This window comes from Ammospiza nelsoni, chromosome 12 (genome assembly GCF_027579445.1).
Source record: "Ammospiza nelsoni isolate bAmmNel1 chromosome 12, bAmmNel1.pri, whole genome shotgun sequence".
NCBI classification, from domain to species: domain Eukaryota; kingdom Metazoa; phylum Chordata; class Aves; order Passeriformes; family Passerellidae; genus Ammospiza; species Ammospiza nelsoni.
Genome location: NC_080644.1, coordinates 4,948,309 through 4,976,144, shown reverse-complemented (window position 1 = coordinate 4,976,144; position 27,836 = coordinate 4,948,309). Strand labels below are relative to the sequence as shown.

General features: G+C 46.4%; 2 protein-coding genes across 2 annotated transcripts; both read left to right on the top strand.

The window, feature by feature from the left end:
- Nucleotides 1-357: 357 nt before the first annotated feature.
- On the top strand, nucleotides 358-22,074 carry CABLES2 (Cdk5 and Abl enzyme substrate 2). Its single transcript, XM_059480951.1, has 9 exons — nucleotides 358-863; nucleotides 12,612-12,704; nucleotides 13,456-13,533; nucleotides 14,982-15,090; nucleotides 15,642-15,807; nucleotides 16,515-16,618; nucleotides 17,012-17,118; nucleotides 18,408-18,612; nucleotides 19,030-22,074. The coding sequence occupies exons 1-9, from the start codon at nucleotides 358-360 to the stop codon at nucleotides 19,168-19,170; spliced, it is 1,509 nt and encodes a 502-aa protein (XP_059336934.1). The 3' UTR covers nucleotides 19,171-22,074.
- Nucleotides 22,075-22,680: 606 nt separating this feature from the next.
- On the top strand, nucleotides 22,681-26,463 carry RPS21 (ribosomal protein S21). Its single transcript, XM_059480893.1, has 6 exons — nucleotides 22,681-22,714; nucleotides 23,589-23,672; nucleotides 24,293-24,356; nucleotides 25,380-25,451; nucleotides 26,168-26,223; nucleotides 26,404-26,463. Exons 2-6 carry the CDS (start codon nucleotides 23,623-23,625, stop codon nucleotides 26,411-26,413), a joined length of 252 nt encoding a protein of 83 aa, XP_059336876.1. The 5' UTR covers nucleotides 22,681-22,714; nucleotides 23,589-23,622; the 3' UTR covers nucleotides 26,414-26,463.
- Nucleotides 26,464-27,836: the final 1,373 nt, after the last annotated feature.

The following is a 27,836-nucleotide window of genomic DNA, read 5'->3' as shown; positions in this document are numbered from 1 at the left end:
AACACCAGGGGAGGAGAAGTTTTTTGAAAGTAACACAAAGGGACACGGTGGGTGGTCGTGCGGGGACGCGGGGGCACGGTCGGCTCGCGGCTGCGGCAGGGAGGGAGCGGAGGAAGAGGCCGGGCAGGGTCGGGGGTGCCGGGGCCGCTCCGTCCCCGCGGGGCTCCGGGCGCTGCCCCCCGCCGGCGGCGCCAGCACCGGCGGGCTGGGGGCGGGGCCTGCCGAGGGCAGCCAATGGCCGCGGGGAAACCGCCGGGCTCATTTGCATTCGGGCGCGACGCAGCCAATGGGCGCGCGAGGCGCCGGCCGCGCTGCGTTCCAGGCGCCCCGCCCGAGCGGCCGCGGCTCATTCGGAGAATGGCTGCGGCCACGGCGTGCGGCTCCCCGCCTCCCCGCCCGCCCCGCGAGCAGCCGCCGCCGCGCAAGCGGGGCGACTCCCGGCGGCGGCAGGCCGCCCTCTTCTTCCTCAACAACATCTCCCTGGACGGGCGGCCGCCCTGCCCGCCCGCCGAGAAGCCGCCGCTGCCCGCCGGCCCGGGCGACGGGGAAGAGGCGGCGGCGGAGCCGGCCGGAGCCCCCCCGCGCCTGCTGCCCCCGCCGCCCGTATGCCAGCCGCCGCCCGCCCTGCTCCTGCCCGGCGTGCCCGCGCTCGCCGCCGCCGGAGCCAAGGGGGATGCGGACCCCGCCCGCGGGGGCATCTTCCTGCCGCAGCTGCTGCTGGGCGGCCCGCTGTGCCCGCCGCCCCCGGCGCCGCCCGCCCTGCCGGGGATGCTGGCGGCGCCCAAGCCGGGCGCCCCGGGGCTGCTGAGCCCCACGCAGAGCGCGGCGGGCGGCAGCTTCGCTCTGGAGGCGCAGCGGCAGAGGTGAGTGAGGGGCCGGGGCTCGCCGGGCCAGCCCACACGCCCGCCCCCGCCGCGCTGACCCCGCGGGCCGTGGGAAGCGCCGGGACCCCCCGCGGGCCTGGGAAGAGCCGGACTTTCCCAGGGCCCTGGGCCGGCCGGGGCTCCGGGAGGGGGAGCGGGGCATGGGAAACGGGCGCCCCCGGGGACAGCGAACGCGGGAGGCGGCGCCGGCCCCGCGGTGGCCCCGGCAGGCAGCACCTGCCCCGGCGGCCCGGCCCGAGGTGCGCGGGATCCGGCCCGGGAGCGCTGCCCGGCCCGCGCTGCCGCCGCCTCGGCAACGCCGCTCGGGCCCGGGGACGCCGAGGATGCCCCGGCCGGGGACGCGGCGGATGGTGAGGGGGATCTGCGCAGGGGATCCCTCGCTGAGGCTCTGTCTGCAGGTTTGCGGTACCCTGAACCCTCCTTCTGCTTTTCCCCAGCCCGGTTTCTGCGTTTCTCTGTTTCCAGATGAAGCTGTCAGGGTCACTGTTAGGCAGAGCGCTTCCTGCACTGCTGGTGTCGTGCCTTCTCCTGTTCTTGTGCTGCTTGTCTCTGCAACTGTGTATTAATGAATGCTTGTGCACAGGGAACTTGTCAGCCTCGGGGGAGGATGCTCTGGCCTTCAGAGCAGGATTACCATTGCAATTCCAAGGGACTTCTGTCAGGCTGAAAGTGTTGCTTTTCTAATCGACTGGAAGGCAGGCTCTTGCTCAGATCTTGGGGATTTGAGCTCTGAAAGAACTCTTTTCAGGCCGTTTCTTGCATAAACAGCTCTGTAAAGTGAGCTGGCCCTCTGAGCCTGCAGATAGGCAGCAGTATCAAAGGCTTTAAGTCTCTGTGGTCTTTACAGTGGCTTCGAGAGCTTTGTCAGTGAGCTGAAATAGAGATGTTGAAATAGAGCTTTAAAGCCAGAGAGTTTGCTAATGCAGTTGATGGGTATCCCCTTTCAGTGTGCATCTCACGGTGGAGATGTCCTGTGTATCCCCAGATTGGGGGTTCAGGTGAGTTTGAGGACAAGTAGCTGTTTGTCAGTAATGTGGGGTGTCCTCATGTGTCATCCCTCCTGGGGTGTTTTCCTCTTGAAACGTTATTTTCACTTATTGCTTTTCTTGTCGTGGAAGAGACCTTTCCCTCCGTGTTTGTTGGAGAAATTGAAGCTGTGGCTCCAGCTGGGTGCCCTGTATTCTGTAGCTGTGTGCCGCTTGTTGAGCAGGAAAGCCTGGAGGGTGAGGTGCTGCTGTGGAACAGCTCCTACCCAGCACTCCTGGTCCATAAAAGCCAGCACAGGAGGTGCTGTGTGGTTTCATTTCATTGCTTTTATATTGTAGGCAAAGCTCTGGAGGGCAGGTTTTGCATCAAGAGTTTCAAAGCACAGTTCCCTTTGTGGATGTGGCTTTCGCTGTGCCTGTGCGTGCAGAGTTCTGGAGAGATGATCCTTCCCCTTCCCATGCCAAGTCAATAGCACACTAAGAAAATATTCCTAGGATCTTCTCACTTGATGTCCTTCCTGCCTCTTCCTTTGGCATTAGGTTTGAGCTGTTCCACTACGGTAATTCTAATCAATCTGGCTGGAAAGAATGATGAATCAGAAATAAAAGGTAGAGAGAAGTGCAAGAGGCAACCAAGGGAATCAAAAGGCTTCTGTCTGAGTAATGACAAAATAAACCATGGAAGATCTGGCTGGAAGGGAATATTGTATTGATCACTTTGCATACTACTTCTGAGGGTGTAGAGTGAGAGTTCATCTGGTTTTCATCTTGAAAGAAAAAGAGCATCTGCTGAAGCCATCAGACAGGAGATTCACATCTTCACATGGACACACACATCTCCTGACAAAAGGACAGTTTTGTGCTGCCTGTGGAGATGTGTTAGAGCCAATGTACCTCACCCCTGTCACACTGGGCACAGCAGTGGGTGAAATGGACCGTCCCTCTGTAATGACAATTTCACTGTCAACTTACAGAATGACTGACTTACCTCTTTATTTTTCACTGGACAGTTTCATGCTTTGATCTGTGACAGAATGTCTCCCATCCCCACTGAGCAGAGGCATCTCTTCATGTTGGAAATACACGAGGAATAATTCAGGGAATCACAGGAGGAATGTCCTTCAGGACAGTTGTGCTTTTACTTCATCCCCTTCTGTGTTGGGTGAGCTGTTTGCAAACTAAGATTCCAAAGTCAGCAATTACAAAATGGATCATCTTTTATCAGGACTTGGGAATCTGAGAATTGTTTTGCCATACAGTGATGTTGCCATTCTAGATCATTAACTGCATCATGCAGAGGTACAGGCCAGTGAAGTTGGTGGAGGGAAGGGGAAGTGGAATCTGCTCTGCCATCCTGGACTTTTCATCCTTGGTGCCCACTTCAGGCAGATGTTCTCTTCAGAGTGCTTTTTGAGGCACTGTCAAGAGCTGCTTTGAACTTTGCTCAGGTGCAGGAGGATCACTGGCTGCAGGGTCCCCAGACTCACTCTGCCTGTGTTCAGTGACCAGTCTTGTGCCATGTCTGGGAATTTCATCCTGCTGGGGCTTGCCCTGATCCATGGAGATCTCCATCTCCTATCAGCATCTCTATCTACTGACAGTATCATTGGGCAGAGTTTTATTACAAAACTTGACCTTGTTTGACTTGACTGAGAGGTTGCAAGAAGCTGATGAGAACGGCCAGCGTGGCTCACGGCAGGGTGTGACAGCTCTGCTCCAGCTGGGGGGTGGTTATTGGTAACAGGCAGCATCTGCACCACACATCTGCTCACCTGATGTAACCTGGAGCTGCTCCATAGCTCTTGGGTCCTTTAGGATGGAAACTTAGAGGAGGCACCATTCAAACCTGGATGCTCAGTTTCGTTGTGCTGCTGGCTGAGCGTTACAGACTGAATGACTTTAACCTTCCACTTTGATTTTCCTAAGGAATCTTCTGTTTACAGGATCTTAAATTACAATGCTGTGTTATACCAGCTTGCCTGATCTGCTTGCCATCCCTCTTCCCTTCTCCTTTTCCATCTTGCTCTGTTCTTTTGTCCTTTCAGAGAACGAGCCTCACAGAAAGCAGTGCAGGGAGCAGCAAACAGGGAACAAATCTGCATTCACAGATTTCTAATGAATTTCTGCAGCTGGGTCTGAAACTGGCAGAGCTTTCTGGGGAAACACAGATAGCAGAGAGCCCTGCAAATAGCCAGGTTGTGAAAGCATGAAAAATGGAAACAACAGCCCTGGATGTCAATGCTTGTTGTGCTTCCGAGGTTTCATTATAGCCTAATGTAAAAGCAGCTGGTTTTGCCATAATTTGCTGCATTTTGCTGGGCCTAAGAATAAACACAGAGACTAAATTATTTGTGACTGGTGCTTTAATGTCCTTGGAGTTCAGTGGTCAGGGAGCTGAACTGAGTGTTTGTGATAGCTCAGTCATTTCTGATTTATCAGCAAATTTAGGTCATTTTGAAAGTGGGAGTTTAAACAGTAGTTGATAACAGCAACACTCTGGACCTACTCTGCTTTTGAGTGTTAATTGGATGCCAGATTGCTGACATAGGTGTGATCAGATGAGTTCTGTGGGTGGAACACCAAAAATGATTCGTCAGGATTTTATACTTATGGTGGCTAATGTGTTGTTTTGTCCTACTGTCAGCTTAACTGCTGTTGTCACTTCAAGGAATACAAATATTTTTATAAAAACCCCTCTGCTAATAAACAGAAATTGTTGAGATGGATGAAATAAAAAGTCTCAGCTTAAATTTTGAACCTAATTTGGAACAAGCTGGGCACATGGTGCCTTTCAGGAAGCAGTGAGCTCTGTCAAAGATGACAAGCTTTGACCTTTCAGAGGTGAACAGCAGACTGGGATGTGCTGCTCGAGGCTCAAAATGAGCATATTCTAAGCCTGAACTTAATTTAAAAGTCAGCTGGAATGTTAAGGCTGCAATCTCCTCCCCAGGCTGCTTCAGCAGATTTCTCTCATATTCTTGACTGCAGGTGAATTACATGTGTCCACTATTAAGTGTTTTATAGCTGCCTGTGGACATTCCCAGGCAGATAAATTAAGCAGAAGAAGTAAGTTGTATGCCTGGCAGGAAACTTGGAGGTCAGAACATGCAAGTCCTTGTATCCTGTGCACTCCTGTGAGTGGGTCTGGGTCAGGCAATCCGAGACACTTCCAACACCAAGGTCATTTGACCTCTTCAATTTAGACAGTCCAGAGGCTTTAAAGGATCTTTGCTCTCCAGGCAAGAGTAGTCTGTGCACAATTATCTGCACTTGCAGCTGATTTTACCTGTGGATGGATTCTGCAGCTTTTCAGAGTGATACAGGAGGCCTGGCAGTGGGTTTCAGGATGCTGCAGCTTTGGAGATTCCAGCTCAGAGCTCCTTTCTGCAGGAGGTGATGAGAGTGATCAGAATGATGTTTTGCTTCAAGTCAAGGACTCGTCAGCCAAGAATGAAAACACTACCAAATTAAATATAAAAACCAGAATAACCTAATTTTGGGAATCCCATTCAGACCTCCAGTGAGCAAGTCCTGTAGGAGTGTTACAGTATAGTATATTAAAAGTAATTATTTAGTTATATACAGTACATTAGATATATAATATATTAAATAATGTGTTCTCCTGTTTTCCATCTGTCAGCCAGTTAAAGCTGTGAGGCTGTCAGGCTGAGCGAGCTTGAAGATATTTTTGAGCCTTCTTTTGAAGGTTCTGAAGGTGTCTGGCTCTGTAGTTGGAGTTTTAAAAATGCACAATGAAATTTAGGCTCTTTAATGAGCACAAGGTATTGCTGATAAAGCAGGTGACTGCAGGTGGAGGGTGCTCAGCTAAAGCCACTCAGTCAGCCCAGTTCTTCAGACTGAGCTCCAAACTCCTGACCTTTGGTTTACAGCTGTGTATTTAACCTACTGTAACTGGAATTCACCTGGAATTACTGTAACCTACTCTAAGAGGAATTTACCTATTTCCTGAAAAGGTGTTAAAGGAAGAACCTTCAGCTGGCCCTCTGTTTCACAGCACATTCCAAGCCCTTAAAGCTTGCTGCCATCTGACCCTGTTGCTGAGGCTGTGATCCTGGAGCTCTTGTCCAGGGAATGCTCCTCTTGTGCCAGCTCCTGCTCAGGTGGAGGTACCCAGGTGCAGACCTGCCTCAGAGCTGGGCACCTGGTTCATTTTGGAGTCCCCACAGCATGGGCTGAACTGCTGCTGGTCAGGGCTGCTTGCTGAACAGCAAGGACAGATTTGCACTTGCTCTGTTGTGGTTTTATGCAGTTTAAGCATAAAATTTTGCCCTAGTAAAGCTGCAACCTCTTGACTGTGCATTGAAGGGGATGGCTGATGAAATGGGAAAAACCAGGTGCCCATAAAAGCACTGTGGCACCTCTCTAAACTTTATTTATTTATTTGATTTGGTTTCCTCCAGTCACCAGTTTTAATTTTCTCCTTCCCACTTAAGAGCTTTTCTCTTTCTCTCTTTTTTTTTTTTTTTTTTTCTTCTTCCTTTTTTTTCAGCTTGGGAGTTTACTGTGCTGAAGGCTTTTATTTAGCAAGGCACATGATGAAATGACAGCATCATCTCTCAGTGAAGTGCATGAATATTTCTAGCATAATGCCCAGAGTGTCATCAAGGACACTCTGCATTTCACGTGCCTGTTTTGGTCAGCAGTTCAGTGCTGAGTAAGCAGAGCACAAAGCACAGGGGGCAGCCAGGTTGGTAAGCTACAAACACCTCCAGAAACTGGGAGAAATTTGGAGAAATTTCTCCAAACTTCTGGTGGTGAATGCTTTGTGAGAGCAGCAGGGATTTTAGGAGTGAGCTTTAGGAGAGGGCCGTGGGCACAGCAAACTTCACATCTGGTTTGGTGGTTCTGTTGCAACAGCTGGGCTTTCACAATACTTACTGGAAGGCATTATTTTCTCCTTGCATTGTCTAAACACTCTGAGCACCAAAACAATGTGATTTATGAAACTCAATGAATATAAAGCTCATTCTCTATTAGGTCTTAATCATATGTGGTTGTGAATCAGCAATGAAGCAGCAGCTGCTCTGAAGATTATCTAATTTCTTTCCTTGTTAGTATTAAAACTCTCCAGGCTTAGTGAGCTTCCCACTTACTCGGCCTCCACCTTCATTCAAATTATCCTTCATTTCTCTTCATTCTCATCTGTTCCACAGGCTGTGTGACACATTCTTCCCTTTACTGGTGGAGGAGTGTAGGATTTTCTCCTGGCTGTTTGGGACCAGCAGGAAAGCCCCCGGTGCCCTTTCAATTTTGCAAACAAACCTTGAGTTAGGAGCACAAAGCTGAAGGAATTAGGCCTCCTCCTTCATCCTGGGCTCTCACAGAGGGACCTGCTCTGTAGCCTAAAAGTATTTTTCATACTCATGTGGCTGATTTCAGTTTACACTTTTAAATGAAGATTAAAATTAATAAGTTAAACTGGCCCTGCTGTGAGACTTGTATTAATTCTCTGGCAAGCTGGTACTTAAATGTCAGAAAGCTCTTGGGACAGGCCTGCAATCCAAATGCATGATTGTGGTGCCATAAAACAGCAAGAGCTGGCTTTGTGAGGAAGGAGCACTGAGCTGTGCACTTACTGTTGGTGATGCAAAGTCTCTTTCTTCTCTGCCTCTCAAGGAGCATCTGAGCTGCAGCCATCCAGCCATGAAAATGGCCTGCTCAGTGCTGGGCTCTTCATGACACACATCCTTTGTGAAGCCATTTGTTTTACCAAAGACATGGTTTTGATGTGATTCAGTGTAAATGCAGTCTGGGCTTCTTTTGGCTTTAATTACTGAGAACTTGTTGCTCCCAGTGAGCTGTGCTCAATCTGCTTTTGAGCAGGAAACTCATTAGTGTGAGTGCTGAGGGTGGTGAGGCACAGGGCACTGATAGCAGAACAGGGATGCTCCCACTCACACACTCTGAGATCTCTGGATGTCTCCTGGGCTGCAGGAGAAATGGAAACTGCTAAAATGTAAGCTTAAATACAAGGAGTAGCTTTCTTAATCCCCCAGTGCCTGGATTTTACCTAGTGAAGCCCAAGCACAGTTCATATCTGTTTGTTGTCTTGCCTTAAGGAGTGAAAACAATATAGCTTTAAAATATGTCTTGGAAAAACAAAACTGACAGGTATGGCTTCCTGTTGTAAACAGGATTTGGGATCTGGATTTCTTGTGCAAATTACCTTTGACAGTTGTTTTTAAGCTAGTGCTTCCAAAAACCAATAAATGATTTTTTTGTCCTTGTTATATTAATAACTCAACCTCTTGACAAATGTGGTCATACTGAGGCCTCTAAAGGACATTAGAAAGGGACATCATATTAAAATAAAATTCAAGTGAGAAATAGGAAACCGAATTCTATTAGGCCCTAATTTTACACAGTAATTAAAAATCCTTGACCTCCCCCATCCCCCTCATCTGCTGGCAGTGTGGATGGCTAAAGAGCAGCAGAGGGCATCAGCCCTGCTGCTAATTTTAGCCCAGTGCCTGGGGTGTGTGCCTGTGTGTGCATGCAGCATCTGCAGGGCTATGGATGCAGCTCCAACAGAAACAAATCCACTGCTGGGCCCCTTGGAGGAGGGGGAGCTTTGGCAGCACCTTTGAACAGTCCTGGAGCAGGGCTTGGTGATCCTGGAGGTGATGAGAACAAGAGATCAGTGTAAGATGAACTTGGGGTGCTGTGCTGGTGGAAACATCTGAATGTTGGTTGAACTCTGGCTGTGTGGCGCCTCAGAGTGCAGCCCTGTCCCTGAGAGGGATGGGGGTTCATCAGCATGGGCGAGAAATACTGTGAGATTTTAGAAGCTTTCAGTTTCACCCTTCAGGAGGCCAGCTGGTCAATTCACCTGCTGTGGCAGAAATGCAGGAGCCAGAAGGGCAAAATGGAGAGGAGCTTCCAAGTGGCCAAATGGCAGCTGCACCACTGGCCACTGGCAGGCCCAGTACTGGGGGTTAAGGCCCAGCTTTAGGGGATTAAAAGAAGATTGGTGAGTGCAGAGTGGGGCCATGGGTGCCCAAGGGAGTGCCTTAGAGGACTGTTAGTGGCCCAGCAGCAGGAGTGGATGAGGCTGATCTGTGCCTGAAGCCACATCTGACAGCACAAGGCCAGCGTCCCTTGCATTCAGTACCTGCTAAAGAACTTGCACACTTCCAGCTGCAGGAACATCTTTGTCCTCCTGGGTGTCTGCAGGTAGCCCAGTGCAGGTGGGAGGAGGGGGAAAACTCTTGGCAAGCCAGCAGAAAGGTCAGTGTTCTCTAATCTGGAGCTGTGACTTAACAAGCTTTCTTCTTTCCATTCATAAGACAGGACGTGTAGGGATTACCATTGCTATACATAGATTGCTCTTAGCTGTGTGCTGTCCTGCTGGGAGCACTGCAGAGCTGTGTCACCCTCAGGGCTGGGGATCCCACTGCTGTTTATCCAGTGCCCAGCCTCTGCAGGGTTTCAGTGGGACCCTGGCAGGACCAGAAGAGGACAGCTCTGAAGCTGGAAGCACTCAAACATTGGGTTTCCTCAGTGGGAGGAAGAATAAATGTGTGGGCTGGCTCCTGCTTCCCAGGGCAGGAGTCAAAATGTAGCTCTGAAGATAATTTGGTGGGTATTTTGCTGAACACAAGGGGGTTTTGTGGTTTTTTTTAAGTGCATGTTCAGCTGGTCAGGGATTTGGCAGCAGTGTTGGATTGTGTGAGCCCATGTGTGCACACGGAGATAAGGAGCCAAGGCGTAATCCAGAATTCCTCTGCTTGATAGCCCCTTATCTCTGGGCATGGGGCCTCTGTGTTTCTGCTCTTGATGGGTCCCCTCAGGTTCTGGCTCTGTAAACACAGTTGCTGTTTTTAATGACCCGAGAGTGTCCTGCTTTGGCTTTATTGGCTCCTGAAATAAAAAACTGGGAAGCACCCAAAAAAGAGCTCCTAGTCAGGGACATGCAAGCACCCAAACCCTCTATAGCTTGTCACAGCGGTGGCTGGTGCTGGCAAACAGGCATGTTTGGACTTTCTGTTGGAATTTCAGCCAGCTCCATGGAACCCATGAACATTTTAATATTGGGTATTTCAATTGCAAATTGCCAGGTCACACGTGGGTAAGGCTGCATAGCATAACTCAGCATCTGTAGAGATGTTGGTATTCTTGGTATTTAGGTTGCTTTCAGCAACAAACACACTGTGTAAACCACTTAAAATCCTTTGAATTCCATGGAGCAAAGCAAGAAGTGTTATCCTGGGTGAAGCTGCTTAGCACAGCAGAGGTGACTTGACATTTTTTTGCCATCAAAGTTAGCAGTCACTGGAGTGACCCAGTGCAGCCTGTTGTGCAAGTGTGAGTTGGCTGCATGAGAAAAGCACTCAAACTAAAGCAAATACATGTGTGTGTGCATATTTAAAAGTGCCAACTGCTCAAAGTGTCAAATTCTGCTGCATTCTCCAGGGATTGCACTACTGTGTTGCTGTGAAATGTTAGGTTGGGCCTCCAAACTGTTTCAGGTACTGTGGGTTAGTGAGAATTCTTTCCATACACCCCGTTTTGGGATTTGAGGGAGAGTGTCTGGCTCAGCGTCAGGGATTCCTCCAAGGTGACAGCTCCGCTGAGGGCAGAAATTATTTACAAGTGTAGCTAAAAATGAAGTTTCCTGTTGGCAGAGTGGGGATGAGTCATTGTGGTTCTGAGTCAAGGGGAGGGATCTTCCCCTTGCTGCAGCAGGGTTTTACTTCCAGATCTGCTCTCTGTTCAGGTGTTTGGCACTCTTGTCTCTTTCCTGAGAAAACAAGGGGATATTGAGAAGGTGTGACAACCTCACTGAGTCTCCACCATGGAATTAGGAGTTAGGATCTAGCCATGGCTGTCTCAGTCCATCCTGTTCGTCACACCAAGCATCCTTTAACAGAACTATGTGCTTTTTTTGTACCAGTGCCACTGGCATGAGCTGTGTTTTCCCTCTGTGTGCCATACACGGCGTCTCTCTGTCTCCATCCAGCCAGGTCTCCCCTGGGAGGGGAGGAAGGTTGTGGATGTTACAAACTGCTTTAGAGCCAGGAGGTTTGCAGTTGCTTCCTCATTTCATGAAGGGTTTTTTTAATTGAATTTTAGATGCTAGATTAGACTGGAGAGCTGTGTAAATGTGAAAGTGTTAAACGTTCCTGTGCTATTCTTGCTGAAAAGCAGAAAACCAGTAATAATTTTAAAACTGAAGTGCTGGTGGAGGGTGTTGAAGCTGTGCCAGGAAAGTTCTCCAGTTGCACCTTAATGGCTGTGGATTTGTAGGAGGCAGTCTCTAGCAATACTGAAGGTGTTAGTCCTGTGGGAGTGCTTGCCTCCCTTGTGTTTGCAGAAAGGGACACTAATTTTCCATCTTCCTACCTGTTTGAGTTCTGAGCTTTTCTTCCTTTTAAGAGTGCCTGAACAGTGCAGCTGAGAGTCTGCTCTGCTGCAGCTTGAGGTTTGATTTTTGTTTTTTTTTTTATTTTTGCCAGAAACTGGTCTTGTCAAACCAGAGTCCTGTAACTTTTGTCTTATTGTGCTGTTTCTACATTGACTTCCATGGCAGCACTGCCCATTAGTTGAGTTCCTGTCTCACTTGGGAAGAAAACCTTGGGCTTGAGCACACGTGGCTTGTGCTAAAAGTGTAGCATAATGCATGCTCAAACAAAGGCAGAAAATACAGACTCTGATAGTTGTAGTGTCAGCTTTTTGCTGGTGGAGTGCATTGTTCCTATAGAAATTGCAGTCAGAGTTGCACAATTCATTTGTAAATCTCTATCAACAAAGAAAGACTTGACTTGGACAATAGTAATGCATCTTACTTTGGCAAAGTCTGGATTTTTTTGCTTGAATGTAATATCCTATTACTGTTACACTAACTCACGTGAGCCCTACTATTATTCTTGCATCTTCCATTCTGGGACTTCACATGGGTGCCAAATACTTTTTGCTTCCTCTAATAACCCTCTCTATTGTTTCTCAGAGAGATCTGTCAGTTTTATTGAGCTGCAGCCACAGACTCTCAGTCTGCTGACTCCTGGAGCTGGAGACAGCTGTTCTGAATGGAGAATGCACACAGATGTTTGGTCATCATACAGATGTACCTGTAGCTGAGCTTAAATTGATATAAAATTATTTACTCCCCTGCCTTGATGGGAGGATCTTTTTGTGACATTCTTGTCAGATCTTAAAGGAGTATTTGGAAGCTTTTTAGGTGTTTAACTTATAGGTAGGTGTTCTTCTGTGTGGCAGATAATGAATGGTCTTGTTGATGAAGTTGGTAAAAATAAGTATTCAAGGGTCCTAGAGGGGGAGACAAGTTCTTGGCCTTTTAAGAAACTTTAAACTCTTAATTAAGCACTCTTGCAACAAAACAAAAATCCAGAAAGCCTGCCATGCATCCTAAGAGCTCGTAGATCTGTTGCAGTTCATAAACTCGGAGGCCATGAACTAATGCTGTTCACTCTTCGTGGTGTTGTGCATTTTGCAGAAGGCGTTTTATCTCCCAGCGCTGCTCTCTAGACTTTTTAGAAGACATAGTGGAGTATGCCAGTGTCCGAAGGTACTTGTTTTCAAAAGCAGCATTAACCTCAGCTCGTTGCATGCCCTCCTCTCCTCCCTCCACCCTCTTCCACGCCAATATCTGAGGTCCTGCATGCTGGTGCTGCCATCTGATCATACAACTGGCATGAATTTTTCTCAGAACACTTAACAGATTTGGCTTTTTTTGTTTTGTTTTTCTTTTTTATCGTTGCAGAACCAAGCATATATCTGGGTCTCCGAGACACAAAAGCTTGAAGAAGATGCACTTCATCAAGAACATGAGGCAGTATGACACCAAGAACAGCAGGTAACGTGTGGAAATCGATGTTCCCCCTGTACTTGTGTGCAGTAGGAAGCAGCCTTCAGTTCCACGCAGTGAGACATTTAACATCAGTGAGAATTAGGGGATGCCCCTGGGGCCTTGTTAGCTTTATCCAGACTTCTGTCAAAGGTGGTAGGTGCTCATATCTGCTACATTTGCACTGATGATTCTGCCATCCTACTCTGAGGAGGTTAAATCATTCTCTCTTTTCTTCTCTCACTTTTCTTATTTCTCTCACTTTTCTTATCTCTGGCATAGAGAGGTCAGAGCTGAGAATGGAGAAGAAATGGAGAAGCCATTAAGGAGAATGGCTTGATTTAGGCAAATTCTTGGCTCTTGGTATCTGAGCAGAAGAGAAAGGGAGGCTGCATTTAACCCATGTTTATTATTAATAGAAGTGTGAGGTTTCATCTAAATGTAAAATACTATCTACTTTTTTCACAAGGTTTATGTAAAAATTACATAGATATATATTTAAGGCCTGAGATCTCCTTTGAGTTGCTCCCAAGGTGATGGCAGGTCCTAAACACTGAGATTTGATAGAGAGCCCCAAGGACCTGCAGGGTCAATGTTAAACCCCTGCTCTTCTGCTGCTTTCTGAAAATGTTAAATCCATGGCAGTATCTATGACTTGCAGAGCAAGATAAGAAGAGCCTTGTGTTAATACCCCATAAAAAGCTGCTTTGTAACTTCTGGATCTTAATTCATACCCTGATCTTTCCCCATCTGCTTACAGGATAGTGCTGATCTGTGCCAAACGAACCCTGTGCGTGGCATTTTCCATCCTACCTTACGGGGAGGGGCTACGGATCAGGTGAGTCTCCCCAGCTGCTCTGGGAAATGTCTGCTCTGCTGTTTCAGAAGATCTCCTGCAATGAGTCTGCTTGGTGTCTCCTGTTCTGGGGCAAGTGAGCCTATTCAACCTGCCATTCATGTGTAAGGACAAGAGTTTGCTGTCAGAGCAGGAAAACCAGACACTGCCACAGTGTCAAAGTGTTCGTTCCAACTCCAAGAGAAAAATACTGGAAAAGGCAGATTTTTCTTCCAGTGTTTATTCACATTTTAAAGCACTCCAGTCCTGTGAAATCTCTGAAATCAACTTTGAACAGATAATGTGATTGGCTGCTGTGTAGGTTTTCTATACTCCTGAAGTGGTTAGAAATCAATTGTCTTTAGAGCCACAAACAGTGGTGTCAGCAAAAAAGCACAGGGAGTTTCAGGGAAGGGTGCTGTTGTCTTCAGTGGAAATTCTCAAGGTTTTATAGTGAATTTACAACTAAACAAGTTAAAGATGCTCTTCTGTTTCTCAGTTTTAAGCCATGAATGTCACTATTTGCAACCTAAGAAAAGCAGAAACAGTTTGGACTGATTCACACTGCTTTTAGTGTTTGGACTACATTTTTGTTTACAACTGTCAGTATGATCATTTATGAGAAACAAAACCCACAAACTGGATTTCCCTGCCTCTTTCTTCAGTCCCTTGTGAAGTTTAAGTCCATTCTGTGAAGGTCTGTTATCTACAAATATACCATACAAAACACTAATTCTGTTCTGGCAAAACAATTGTGTTGTCACTTCTGTCCTGTCGGTAACTTATGGACAAAGGAAACGGATGCTTAGTCGTGGGAATTGTATTGTATGCAAATACCTGCCATAAAAATAGTTGATGGGAAAATATTCTCCCACATAATAGAAAGGCAGCAAGGTCACTGGAGCTATTTCAGAGCAGTTCTGAGCGCTGTGCTGTTCTGCTTGCAAGCTGGCAAGGCAGTTCTTCACTTGAAAACTGGATTTCATGGAATATTGGTGACAAAGCCACGTGCTGCCATTGCTGGCACAGGGATCTGCAGCTTCATTCTGAACTTGAGCTTGTGTGCACAGGGGTTGCAAATTTGCTCTTGAAAGGCAGGTTTCTAATCCTGGAAAACAAGTAATGTAAATCAAGTTTGCTGTTATGTTTTTGAACATTAGAGGGTTGGGAATGGTGTGGTCTTGTGCAGAAAGATCATATTAAAAACAGTTTACCTTCAACAGGTAGATTGGTAGATTTGTGTTAAACTGAAATGAAATCTGATTCTTTGGTTAATGAACATCTCCACATTTTGAAAAGAGTAGTTAAAAACTAATGCTCTCTTGGAGGTGGCATGGAAGGGTTGGCTTGTTTCCACACAGGAGAACTCTGACCTGGTGCTGTTGGTTGGTGTTTACCATGGGAAGCTGGGCTTGCATTCTGTAATTGTGCTCTTTCTTACCTGCATTTAGTGATCTGAAAATGGAAGGACAGAAACAGCGACATCCTTCTGGAGGAGTTTCAGTATCTACTGAGATGGTGCTTGGACTGGAAGGAGTAGAGCTGGGTGCTGATGGCAAGGTAAGGACATTTATTTTTTCACCCCAGGACCATTTCATGCTGGGACAAATCAATTTGTGCAGTGCTTTGCTGTCCATTATGTGAGAGCTTTGGCTTTTCAGAGCACTGGAAGTTTTAAACCTCTAGTTTGAAATTGTGGCTTGTGATAATGCTACCTCTGAAAAGGCTGCTGAAGCTTGTTATCACTTCTGCCTCCGTTTCTGGAGAATTGAGTTGGCTTTGCTATCTGAGGCAACATGTGAGTGAAGTTCTGATAGAAATATGGATGAAACTCATACTGCTTGAGTTAAATTTATAATGCCAGAATTTTACTTGTGATTCTCTCCTTTTCTTTGCCATCCCACCAAATCTTCTACAACTCTTCATTTTAAAGTTGTGAAAACAAGGCAAACCTCATCCAACTTTTCCCTTCCTCCTGTCTCACAGTTCCAAGCTCCCCACTCCCAAATCCAGACTCTAGGGGACTCTGATTTGGAAAATCCTAGGTGTCTGGGAATAATCTTTTCAGTAAATTTCCCCTCCATAACCACTACAACTTCCTCTTCTTTCAGGTTGTGTCCTATGCAAAATTCCTGTACCCGACCAACGCTCTGGTTGTGCGCAAAGCCGACGCCTACGGTGCTGTTCCCCCCTGTCGAGCCAGTGCTCCCCGCAGTCTTCCTGGGTCCAGATACAAACCTGTGACAGCAAAAACAATACCAGCAGGGACAGACATTGGTAAGGACAGAGCCAGCTCTGTCATCACTGCTGCACGCAGCAGAAAAGGCAGAGATTTGTCTGAGATAACTGCAGGTTGTTGTAGGGATGCAGATGCTGCAGCTCGTTAGTGCAGTGCAGATGATGAGCCTCAGGACTGAGGCTTCCACAAACTCCTTACAGCCTCCATATATCTGGCCTAGTTCTGTTTATGCCATTCAGGAGGCACAAAGCTTTTCCTTGGGAATGTAAAGTTTTATATTTCTCACCAATAAACATCTGGTGTACATAGATCCAGGTGGTTCTCCTTGCCTTCTAGCAAGGTAACAATGCATAAGCCAGAGTTTGTGCCACGAATCCCCTCTCTTGTGTAAAAGAGCAAATTTGACAACAACTCTGCTGTCTCTTAGACTACAGGCAAAATAATTCAGTCTTGGGTAATTGTGTTCTGGGTATATTTGTAGATGCAAACTCAGTTTGCACTAAATCTACAATGGTGTGTCAGGCATGATGTGTGTGTGGTGGAGAAAGAGTTTGTGTGGTTTATTTAATTGCTCTAATTTGTGACTGGTGCATTTATGAAATGCATGCATGTGCCTGTAGCTGCAGTTTGTACTGTGAGATCTGCCAACACTTAACATTTGCTATTTGAAAACTTTCTTAAGGAGGAAACAGGGAGTTTAAAGCTCTTTTTCTGGTGACCCAATGCACTTTCCTCATTCCCTCAGGAAGTGAAGCTGGAGAAGCTGCAGAGTATGATCCAAATCTTCTGGATGATCCTCAGTGGCCCTGTGGAAAACATAAACGTGTTCTCATCTTTGCCTCATACATGGTGAGTGACTGGCATACCTGAAAGAGGAGAGATTCCCTGACAGATCCTCCTGTAAAGAGCTTTTTTGAGGAAGAAAAATTCCTCTAGGAAGAAAAAGTGTTTTTGCTGATAATTGATTAGGAAAACTACAAACAGTTGAGTTTGTACATTGAGCTTGTCAAAGGCCAACCTGACACCTGTCTTCATGTTGTCATTTACTTCTTGTAACCATTTGTTTACTATTTTTTTAAAGACTTTGTCTGTAGTTGGGATTCAACTTTGGGATGTTTCAGAAATGTTAAATTGTGAATAATAAAACTCAGGTTTGCCTTTGCATTAGTGTTTTTGGAACAGTTGTTTGGCTGTCAGTCCCATTCACAAGACAAATGATACATTTTGCTTCTTGCATTTCAGACTACAGTCATAGAGTATGTGAAACCCTCAGACCTTAAAAAGGATATGAATGAAACCTTTAGAGAGAAGTTTCCTCATATCAAGTTGACACTGAGCAAAATTAGGAGGTAAGAAATAAGCCTTGAGTAACAAGGGCATCATCATCCACACTGTCTGAGGCTGCACTTGTATGCAGCAAATACTGAACCTATTAATAGCATATATGATTAAACACTAATCTCCTGTTGTCAGTTGAGCTGACTTGTAGGATGACAGCCCTGTACTGGAATCTTTAGGATGCTGAGAAAGGGTAACAGTTGGTTTTCAAAGTTCCACCTCAAGGGTTTTGTTTCACCAACTGTGGTGTACTAACACCAGGAGCCAATTAACAGTGGAGTAGCATTAGCTTTGAAACAAACCCTTGTAACCTGATTGCTTGGCTGCAGTGCAGTCCCACTCCAACTGGATTGGCTTTCTGGGCCCTCTGGCTATTTTTGCCTTTCAATTACCAGACTTACTGATGACTACAGACTCTAACAAGGTTGTGGATAAAGAGTGTTAGATCTGTGGAGACTTGGTAAAGCAAAGCTTTTTGTGGAGGCTACACAGCATTCCTCATCCTTGAGTAAATGCATCTGGTTGCTCCTCACCAATATGCACTGTTGCACCTTCAGAGAGCTGTAATCTTGCTGGTGTTACAGGGAGACTGATGCAATCAAAGCCTGTTGAAATAGGCAGCTTAAACATGATTCTGCTGAGTCACTAGGGCCAGGTGTAGCTCAGCTCCAGGGGAAGGTTTGCTTGGGCAGTGTGTCCTGCCTGAGTCCTGCATGCTCCTCTTTGCAGCAGTTCAGAGCAGTGTGTTCCTGCAGGGATCATGCAGCTGCAGTGTGGATGGCAGCCCTGGGAGCACCCATCCACCTCCAAGCCTGCTGAATGCTGAGGTGAAGGGCTGGCTGTGTGGGGAGTGTGGAAAGCAGGCTGCCTTCCCCTCACACCTGGCTCTTACACAAGGTGTCCACCAGACAGGTCTCTGTGCAGCACTGCTGTCATCTGCAGGGCTCTGCTGTGGTTTTCTGTTGGTCAGAGGGGTTCACTCTTATCATCTGAATCACAAACCAGTTTGGGAACCCAGAAGAGATCCTACAGCAATAGTCTGTGTGTCAGTGAGGCAGCTAAGCTGTGGTGTTTATGGGCAGATGAGGAATTGTTCTACCACAGTGGATGTTGTCAGCCAGGTGAAATCAGTTTGTGCATCAGCACCAGCTGGGCTTTTCCACTCTAGGATAATACTTGTCATGGTTTTCCAAAGAGGAGTCTTGCCCATATGCTCCTCTGGGTTGCTGTGCTGCAGTATTTCTACAGCATGTAATAAAATCTGTCGTGTTTGGGGGGGTGTCTTTTCTCCTATTCCCAGTTTAAAGAGAGAGATGAGAAACCTGAGTGAGGAATGCAGTCTGGAGCCAGTGACTGTCTCCATGGCTTACGTTTACTTTGAGAAGCTCGTGCTCCAAGGCAAGCTCAACAAACAGAACCGCAAACTGTGCGCTGGTGCTTGTGTTCTGCTCGCAGCCAAGATCAGCAGTGACCTCAGGAAACACGAAGTGAAACACCTAATAGATGTAAGTGCTGTGAGCCTTGTTCCAGCTGCTCTCAGAACCTCCTCCCTAGCTCATAGGCAAAGATTAAATGCAAGGTTTTCAGTGGCACGTGCTTTTCAGTGGCACAGCTCTTTCAGTTTTATGTCTCATTTAGGACTCTTCCTTGCTTTGTTTTTTTTTAATTCATTAAAACTATCTGCCTGGTGCAGGCTAGTGTCTTACTGATCCTCCAGTAAAGTTATTTTTGCACTAGTATATGTTTGCCAGAGAAGCAGTAACAGTTGTGTGGGTGTCACAGCTGAGCTGATAAGCTGGTTTGATTCTGAAAATACAGCTCAGGCTGTGCATCACAGACTTAATCTAACAATGCCTTGAAATCACCTGGATTAACTGATTCTTTCTCCCCTCCTTTGTTTTGTTTTGTTACCACCGTGATAGAAACTAGAAGAGAGATTCAGATTCAACAGAAGGGATCTCATTGGTTTTGAATTCACCGTCCTCGTGGCTTTGGAACTGGCTCTGTATCTCCCTGAAAACCAAGTTTTACCTCATTACAGACGGCTCACACAACAATCTTAACCAAAGCTCCCTCCCAGCCAGCATCCAGCTGTGCTGGGATCCCACCCCAGGATGCTGCCTGTGGAGCTGCCACTGGCTCAGCTCGTTGGGAAGGCTGCAGGGTGATGGGAACTGCCGAGGTCTGTGGACACAGATGCCAAATCTGGGGCATGGTACGAGAAGAGTTATTGAACTTTTGTTTTCTTTCGGACATTTAAAGCACAAATACTCACCAGTCAGCTGTCATGGCTGCTTATTATTCCTTATTTATCTTCCTGGTTTTACTAAAACTGTTCTTCCCTATGAAGAATACTATGGTATTGGTTCTTTTTATTTTATTTTGTTTTAAGCCTTTATTGTATTCCTTGAAACTGAAGGAACATCACTTCCATTCCAGTGCACCATAAAGTTCAGATGTTTCTAAGAACCTTCTCACATTTTTACATTAATGAAATGCATACTTTATTTTTTTAAAGATGTGCCTAAAACTGGCTGGTCTGGTACCAGTGCTTTTTAAGTTAGTTCTGTTATTTAGTGGGGAATCCTGAATTTGTATAGCCATTTATTCTTTACCTGCATTGGCCTTGCATACAAGGAAAACAATTCCAGTATATCTGCACTAATAATATACAGGGCATCTATTCTATGATCTATAAGTAGCAAGACTGAAATTACTCCATTTCAATTTATTTACTATAAATAACTTTAAAATATACATTTTGCTTTAGAAGGAAAATTGGTTTGAAAACCTGTCATGAAGTACCACACATTGAGTGAGGTAGCTGGGAAGTGATTGCCGTCCTAATTCACTCTTGAGTGGAAGATGAGCACTTGACTAAGAGCAATTTGCTGTCAAATGTATAATTTAGGGGTTTTATTTGTTTCTCTGTTCTGTAGCCTGAAATAAGCACCTTTTTTTAGGATTGACTGTATTATAGATGGTCTTATCTGAGCAAATATGAAGCCAGTAGAGTTACTGCTGCCAACAGAGGCCAATGAAACAAAGCATGCTCGGTATTTAAAATGCTACATTTTTTACTCTCTGTTCTTCCAAGCGTTGCATCACTGTGATGGTCCTCATAAAACTGGCATTTCTTGCACATCTGAGCAGCCACTACTGGCTGGTGCCCAGCAGCTCTCTAGAGTTCAAAGAACTTCTCTGCCCGTTGGCTTATTCCTTCCTTTATTTTTACAGTATCCAGGTTGGGAATGAATTCTTGATTACACGTGGAACCTTCTGTGGTGTTGGCTCTTGGGTTTATTTTCTGAAGCAATATTATTGATACAAGTTACTGGGTCCCTTTGCAAGGAACAAAACTGATACTTGGTTATTCCAATGAGAAAGTTGTAATTTAAGTTTGACTCATAAACTGCCAGACCTCGTGCTGAGGTCAGGGACTTGTTATCCAATATGTAAGTAATGTAAATTCCTGTTCCTTGTATTAAATATTGGTTGTAGCCAAAACCAAAGCTGAATCCTTGCTCTTCAGCTGTGTTTTGTCTGAAGCTAATTTGGCTTCATTAGAATTGCAGCAAACTTTACTGGAGCCCCTTTCTGTCTAAGTGGGGCCCAAAGTGTATTTTTCATATATAATAATTACAGTGACTATCAAACCTTTTGTAACTGTGTTCAGGTGTATGTAGCTTCAAATTATTTGTGTAAAATTTAATATGCTTGTGATTTCTCTAACACAGAAGGAATTTCCAGTCTCCAGAAGTAAGATGTAGCTAATAGCTTAGACAATAAGCTTGCCAGTTATCTTCCAAAAGGTTTAAAAAATTGCCTACTAGTTAAACTTTCTACTGAATATAACTGTCCTTGCATGCAGAAATAGTGATGTACTAAACATCTAGTGTGTAATGAGCCTCCAAATTAGAAAACAAGTGGTGCAGACAGCTGAGGTGCTCCACCACTTCCCAAGGCATTGTGGAGGGGCCAGAGGTACAACAGAGCAAAGAAATTTCTCAAAGAACAGCTTGATTAGTCTGAATGAAATCTGAACGTGTCCTTCTCTGGGAACTTTTTTATTTGGTGTATAAAGAGTTTTCTGTAACAAAATTAACTTTCTGAGGGAACAAAACGCACTTTGGTTTGCAACACTTTGCAGTCTGTATTCAGTGGAAGTTTGTCTAGTTCAAGTGGCCATTTGGGCTGAAATTACACTCCCAGAACCCGTGGGTTTACGTCATAAAACCGGCAAGCTTTTGTTTTCTTCCAGGAGAACAAATTGGGATAAAAGAGCATTAAATTACAGAAAGCTGAATGTTGTCTGACAGTCATTCTAGCCCTTGGCTCGGGCACGCACTCGAGTTGGGAAGCCAAGGAGGACGCAGGGCAGGGAGGGCTGTGCCAGCTGTGTCTGGCAGAGCTGGGGCTTGGGGTGATGCTGCCCAGAGCCTGGGGCTTGTGCAGGAACCTGTGTGTGAGCAGGGACAGCAGGGACAGCAGGGACAGCCAGCCCTTCCACAGGGATCCTCCCGCAGCTCCGCCCGCTCTGCCCGCCGGGCTCGCCCTTCCCAGAGCGCAGCTCGCAGCCCCGTGCTGGAATCTCTCTTTTTTCACCTAAAAGCTGCCACCATGTGGCAAAGGACTCTCAGTACCTTGTGTGTTCACAAACTCAGCGCGGGACCCAGAGCCAGAGCTGCCGGTTCACGTTTGCACAGCCAAGCTCCTCCTGCTCTGAAGAGAAAACAGCTTTACACCGAGAGAGGCTCGGTGCTTTGTGAAGGTGCTGCCGGGGTGGCTCAGCACGGAGAACTCTCTTGAGAAGAGCCTGTACATTTCCTGTAAACAAAAACCCTTCTAGTTTTGTCATATTCCATTATTTAAAAGTCTCAGTTGTAGCCTGTTTGTTTTATTTTGGGTTTGTTTGTTTTTTTCTTCTGTGAAATTAAGATGCTGTGAAATAAAACCTGGTTTTGGTACATGGTTTGTAACCAAATGTCTCATTTTGGAGTAACAGAATGGGTGGTGTTGGAAGGATGGGATCCCACCTGCCCCAGGTGACCCTGCTGCTGAGGCAGGTCACCTGGGGCAGGTGACACAGGAATGTGTCCAGGTGGGTCTGAAATGTCTCCAGAGACAGAGACCGCCTGATGTCCCTGGGCAGCTGTTCAGTGATCTGCCACCCTTGATGGAATTCATCAAGTTCAGGTGGGATTTTTTGTGGTTTTGTTTATGGCCATTTCTCCTTGTCCAGTTGCTGGGCACCGCTACAGAGTCTGACATTTTCTGCCAGCCCTTGGGGACATCTGTAAGGAGTGAGGAACCTCTCAGGCCCAGTTCCTTCAGAGTCCCTTCTGAGATATCTGTACGGACTGAGGAGCCTCTCTCAGGCCCAGCTCCTCCAGAGTTCTCCTGAGAGAGAAGCCCCAGACCCCTCATCCTCGCTGGGTCCCCACGGACCCTCCGCAGTAGCTCGGAGCGCTCTCTCGGTTTCCGATCCCCGGCGGGGCTGGGCAGAGCCGTGACGTCACGCGGCCGCGCAGGAAGAGCTGGCGGCGCTGTGACGTAATTCCGCGTCCGGCCCCGCCCCTTCCTTTCCGCCGGGCCGCGCGCGAGGTGGGAGCGATGGCGGCGGGGCCGGAGGGAGCCACGGGGGTCAGGGCACAGGGAGCGATGGCAGCGGGGCCGGAGGGAGCCACGGGGGTCAGGGCACAGGGAGCGATGGGGGCCGGAGGGAGCCACGGGGGTCAGGGCACAGGGAGCGATGGCAGCGGGGCCGGAGGGAGCCACGGGGGTCAGGGCACAGGGAGCGATGGCAGCGGGAGCGATGGGGGCCGGAGGGAGCCATGGGGGTCAGGGCACAGGGAGCGATGGCAGCGGGAGCGATGGGGGCCGGAGGGAGCCACGGGGGTCAGGGCACAGGGAGCGATGGGGGCCGGAGGGAGCCACGGGGGTCAGGGCACAGGGAGCGATGGCGGCCGGAGGGAGCCATGGGGGTCAGGGCACAGGGAGCGATGGCAGCGGGAGCGATGGCGGCGGGGCCGGAGGGAGCCACGGGGGTCAGGGCACAGGGAGCGATGGCAGCGGGAGCGATGGGGCCGGGGCAGCGGGGCCGGGAGCGGTGGTGGAGCCCCGGGAGCGATGCTGAGGGCCGGGACGGTTCTGCCCGAGAGGTTCGGCTGCAGCCCGTGGGCCCGACCAGGGTCCGGCATCGCCTCACGGCTCTGGTCACTGTGGTCACCGAGGAGACTCAGGGAAAAGGCCGGAGCTGAGTCAGGGAGGGTGAGGGTGGATTTTGGGAAAAGGTTTTCCCCCAGAACCAGGCCCTGCCCCGGGGAATGGGCGCGGCCCCAGAGCTCTAGGGGCGTTTGGGCAGCGCTGCCAGGGATGCCCAGGGTGGGGTTGTTGGGGGGTCTGGACATGGCCAGCACTTGGACTCGATGATCCTTGTGGGTCCCTTCCAAATCATTATATTCCCTGTTCCTTGCCGGTGTCTCTGCTCAGTGCCTCAGCAGGAACAGAGCGAGATGCAGAACGACGCCGGCGAGTTCGTGGACCTTTATGTCCCTCGGAAATGGTGAGCAGGGAGCTAGGGCTGGAGGGGCCCCCAAAATCCATCCCAAAAACATCCCTGGAACCTTCACCTGTGCAGCACCTTTTTGCAGCAGTGAATATCTGTAGGGGGAGAAAAAAATCAGTTTCTTGTCAGTTTAAAAAGTCACTAAAAATAAGCTACTTTTATGAATTTCATTAGATTAAGTCAAATATGTTTTACAGCCTGTGATTCCTGAGCATTTCCAACCTGAGTGTCTTTGACAGCTGTAGTGCCTCTCAGCAAAAAAGGCATAGGAACTAATCTTATTAATTACCTTGACTGCATTTTTGCATTTTAGAAAAGAAAACAACATTCTGTATGTTTTGAAGGCCTGTACTGCCCTGTACAGTGTATGAAGGTGAACTGGGCACATAGAAACCAAAGTGAAGAGAAAATTGGCTAATAAGTGTGGTGCTACAAGTGTAAATATAATTTAAATGTACTTAAAACTGCATTTTAATCTTATAAGTAATGAAATCTTAAACTGTTACTGAATTTCTTGTGCGGTTTTGGTTTGCCTGTAGAAATGGCTCCAGCAGTTTTCTTTGTCATTGTCACTGCCTGTTTCCTTTTGTTTAAATCTGTCCTGCTTTATTCCTCAGCTCTGCCAGCAACCGAATCATTGGTGCTAAGGATCATGCTTCCATTCAGATAAACATTTCTGAGGTAAGTTTATCCACAGAGTATGTGATGAAAGAGCTAGACCTTTAAACTTTTGATAAAAGTTACAGAATTAAACAGCTTGTGATGTATCTTCAGTAATTCAGTAAAGAAAGGTACAATACACATTGACTCCTGCAGGTTCCCAGTTAATACATGTGGGTTCCAATTAATTTAAGTTCATTATAGCATGGTTTGGGAGTTTTTCCCCAATTGTTTATTAAATTCAGCTTTCAGGAATTTTGTGGACACAAATGTTCCTGTAGCTTATGAGCTACAGAGCTTGGTTTGGCTCTTGAATGGGAGACCACATCCCCACATCTTTTAAAAATCTGAGTCTCCTGAATTATCTCACAAAAAAAAAAAAAAAAAAGAAACCTTTAAAAAACCACCCTGATTCTGATTTTCTGTAGTTGTTAAGACAAGTACTCTTCTTGTTCACCATGTTTCATTCCTTCAGTGATCCCTTTTCCTTGTTTTCAAGGATCAGAGATTAGCAGGACATGGAAATGAGCCCACCTGGTATTACAGGGTTCACTACACTGTTCTAATCAATGATTTATATATTGTAGTCTTTTTCCTGCTAAATGTCTCAGCAGTTTGAGGTGGTGAGACAATTTCTGTCTCTCAGCTTGGACATTTTCCTACCCATGTATCAACTCTGTCCCTTTCCCCTTCAGTTCAATTTTCCATTATATGACCTCAGTTAAGAGAAACAAAAAAAAAAAAAGAGTAAAGGCAGGAAAATCTACTTAACACAGAGCTTTTCCTTTTGTTCAGAACTTTAATATTTTTTTCTTTTAGCTACCAGTTCTTGTTAGTCTGTGTGATCCACTAAATTTAATGGCTGCACTGTGTAGCTACACATTTGCCGTGCAAAAATCATTGTAGTTGACTTTCTAACTCCACTGTTTGCCTTGAGGTTTTGTGGTTTATTTTCTTAACACTGCAAGTATTTTTCTGCAATTTTTACCTTTGGGGTGCTTGTCAGGTGTGCTGTGAGAGTGTAAAACTTTGCTGTGGTTGCAGGTGGACAAGGTGACAGGCAGGGTGAATGGGCAGTTCAAGACTTACGCCATCTGCGGCCCCATCCGGAGAATGGTGAGTGCCTTGCTGACCTGCAGAATGCTGTGCTGCTGCTGCTGATGATTAGTCATTAATTAGCTGTGTGTCTGGCCCTGAAAACACTGTGGGAAGTGTGTTTCCACAGGGGTTTTTGGGGCAGAGTAAACACGTGAACATATTCACAGAATCACAAAAGGTTTGGTTTGGAGGGACCTTAAAGATCATCTCATTTCACGCCTCCTGTGGGCAGGGACACCTTCCACTGTGCCAGGGTGCTCCAAGCCCTGTCCAGCCTGGCCTGGGACACTGCCAGGGATCCAGGGGCAGCCACAGCTACTCTGGGCACCTGTGCCAGGGCCTGGGATTGCTTGGAATAATCAATTTCTTCTGGAGATGTTTGTTGTTTTTTTAAAGTAAAATATGCCAATTATTTTCTTCTAAGAATGTGTATCAAGCTACTAGTTCTGGTTTTTATCTGTTGTTTGTAATTACTGTAGATGATATCACTTAACTTTAAAATGAGGAGTTCATCACAAGTCCACTTATCTATAAATACATGTTGTTCATGCAAATGTATATTTTTATGCAGTTAAAGCAATTCCTAATCCTTAAGGATGACAAAAAAGCAACAGCTTATTTTGAAAACACTAATCTGCACTAACTACTGCAGCTGCCTCTCTTCCACATGTGTCAGCAATTATCTGGACACTTGAGAATATTTCCTTTGAGAATATTTCCTTTTCTCTTTACAGGGTGAATCAGATGACTCCATTTTGCGTCTGGCAAAAAATGATGGAATTGTGTCCAAGTACGTATGTTTATCTTACCCTCTCACTCCTGCAGGGGGAACTTCCATTCCCAAATCCAGCTTTTAGGAGGACAATCTGTACATTGTATTTATGGGATGATTACATAGTTGATCAAAGATATTTACTTGAGCTGTTGAAGCAGACTCATTTGTAACAATGTTTATTTCATTTTCTTGTAGGAACTTTTAACTGAAGAAACTCCAGGATGGAACATGTGAAATAAACAGTTCAAAACTGAATTGTGCTGTGTCTTTTGTTCAAGTCATAAACACAAATGGGTTTATTGTAGTTAGTGTTGAAAGACTTGGAAATGTGTCTTAAAAATATACAGATTCTCACTGTGAATTTTTAAAACAAATCAGCTTGTAAAGCAGTGCCAGAGTCAAGGAGTTCCACTTTGTTCTTGGCTTCACTGTTCTTTTCCAGATTTAATAAGTTTTACATCTGTAATGGAACACTTGCAGTGTAGCAATCTAACTGAGCTTGCTGCTTTTTCACTGGAAAAACTGAGGGAATTCTTCTTGTTAGGATTCAAGAATGGGTCTGTCCTTTCTTCAGATGCTGCTTTTCTGTTTGTTGGTAGATTTCATCTGCACACAGCAGGTTTATTTGTCACTTTGTGATTATCACTGAAATAAATGTCATATATGAGTCTGGGTTATAAAATAAGGTAATAAGGTAAATTTCCCTGTCAGCTGCATTTTACCAGTTCCACAATACCCACAACCACACAGGGCCTGTCCTGATCTGCACATTGCTCAGAGGTTAATCCAGATTACACTTCCCTCCTGTGGTCATCTCTGGGTTAACATCTGCAGTTTCCACCCTCACATCTCTGCCCAGGCCCTCCCAGAGCTGCTCCAAGTGACAGAGGCTGTTTGGTGATGCTTTCCTGTTTATGCTGCAAGCTGTCACCGTTTTTAGGGGTTACCATGTGCTTTATTTCTGATTTGTTTGCCAGTTACTGTGGCTGCACGTGGGAAATGAGGCTCAGGGCTCTCAGGACAGCCTGGAGCAGGGATGCTGTTCCCTCTGCACTGAGAAAAATGGCTGAGCTACCCACGTGTGGTATCTTTCTCCTTATCTGTGTTTTTCTTCTCAGACATGACAATTGCAGCATATTTGTTTGGAAGGTCCTGTTTTGGCATTGTAGATACCTGCTGAATATTGGCAGAGTGAATCTGGCCATGTTAATGTGGAGTTACAATGTGGTGTGATGTTTTTTAGTAATTTTATTAAGTTTTTTTGCAAATCATGAATTAGGATTTAGAGTGTAAGCTATTGTATAGATACAATAAAATCCATAACTAAACCTTTATTCCAGGAGCAGTTGCAGCAGAGAATCAGAACTCGACAGGCTGAGAACCCTTTTTATCAGAGCCATAACCTGAAACTTCTTTGGCTGCACAGTCTCCCTTCCCACTGATAACACTTGGATTTACTACTACTCTTGAGCTGATAGAACTTTTAAAGCATGAACTCCTGGGTGTTGCAAGTAGGGAGGAACTCAAGCCAAAAAAAAAAAGCAAAAAAATTGGTTCATGTTGAATTAGTATTGATCTTAATACACAAAGCACATGAGAGAAACCTTTTAAATACTAAAACAAGGGGG

Excerpts from the sequence above, each read along its gene's own strand:
- CABLES2 (XM_059480951.1), top strand. The coding sequence starts at position 358 with ATGGCTGCGGCCACGGCGTGCGGCTCCCCGCCTCCCCGCCCGCCCCGC. Across the intron at positions 12,705-13,455 it reads TATGACACCAAGAACAGCAG|GATAGTGCTGATCTGTGCCA; the intron begins GTAACGTGTGGA and ends ATCTGCTTACAG. Across the intron at positions 15,091-15,641 it reads AGCTGGGTGCTGATGGCAAG|GTTGTGTCCTATGCAAAATT; the intron begins GTAAGGACATTT and ends CTCTTCTTTCAG.
- RPS21 (XM_059480893.1), top strand. The coding sequence starts at position 23,623 with ATGCAGAACGACGCCGGCGAGTTCGTGGACCTTTATGTCCCTCGGAAA. Across the intron at positions 23,673-24,292 it reads CTTTATGTCCCTCGGAAATG|CTCTGCCAGCAACCGAATCA; the intron begins GTGAGCAGGGAG and ends TTTATTCCTCAG. Across the intron at positions 24,357-25,379 it reads TTCAGATAAACATTTCTGAG|GTGGACAAGGTGACAGGCAG; the intron begins GTAAGTTTATCC and ends CTGTGGTTGCAG.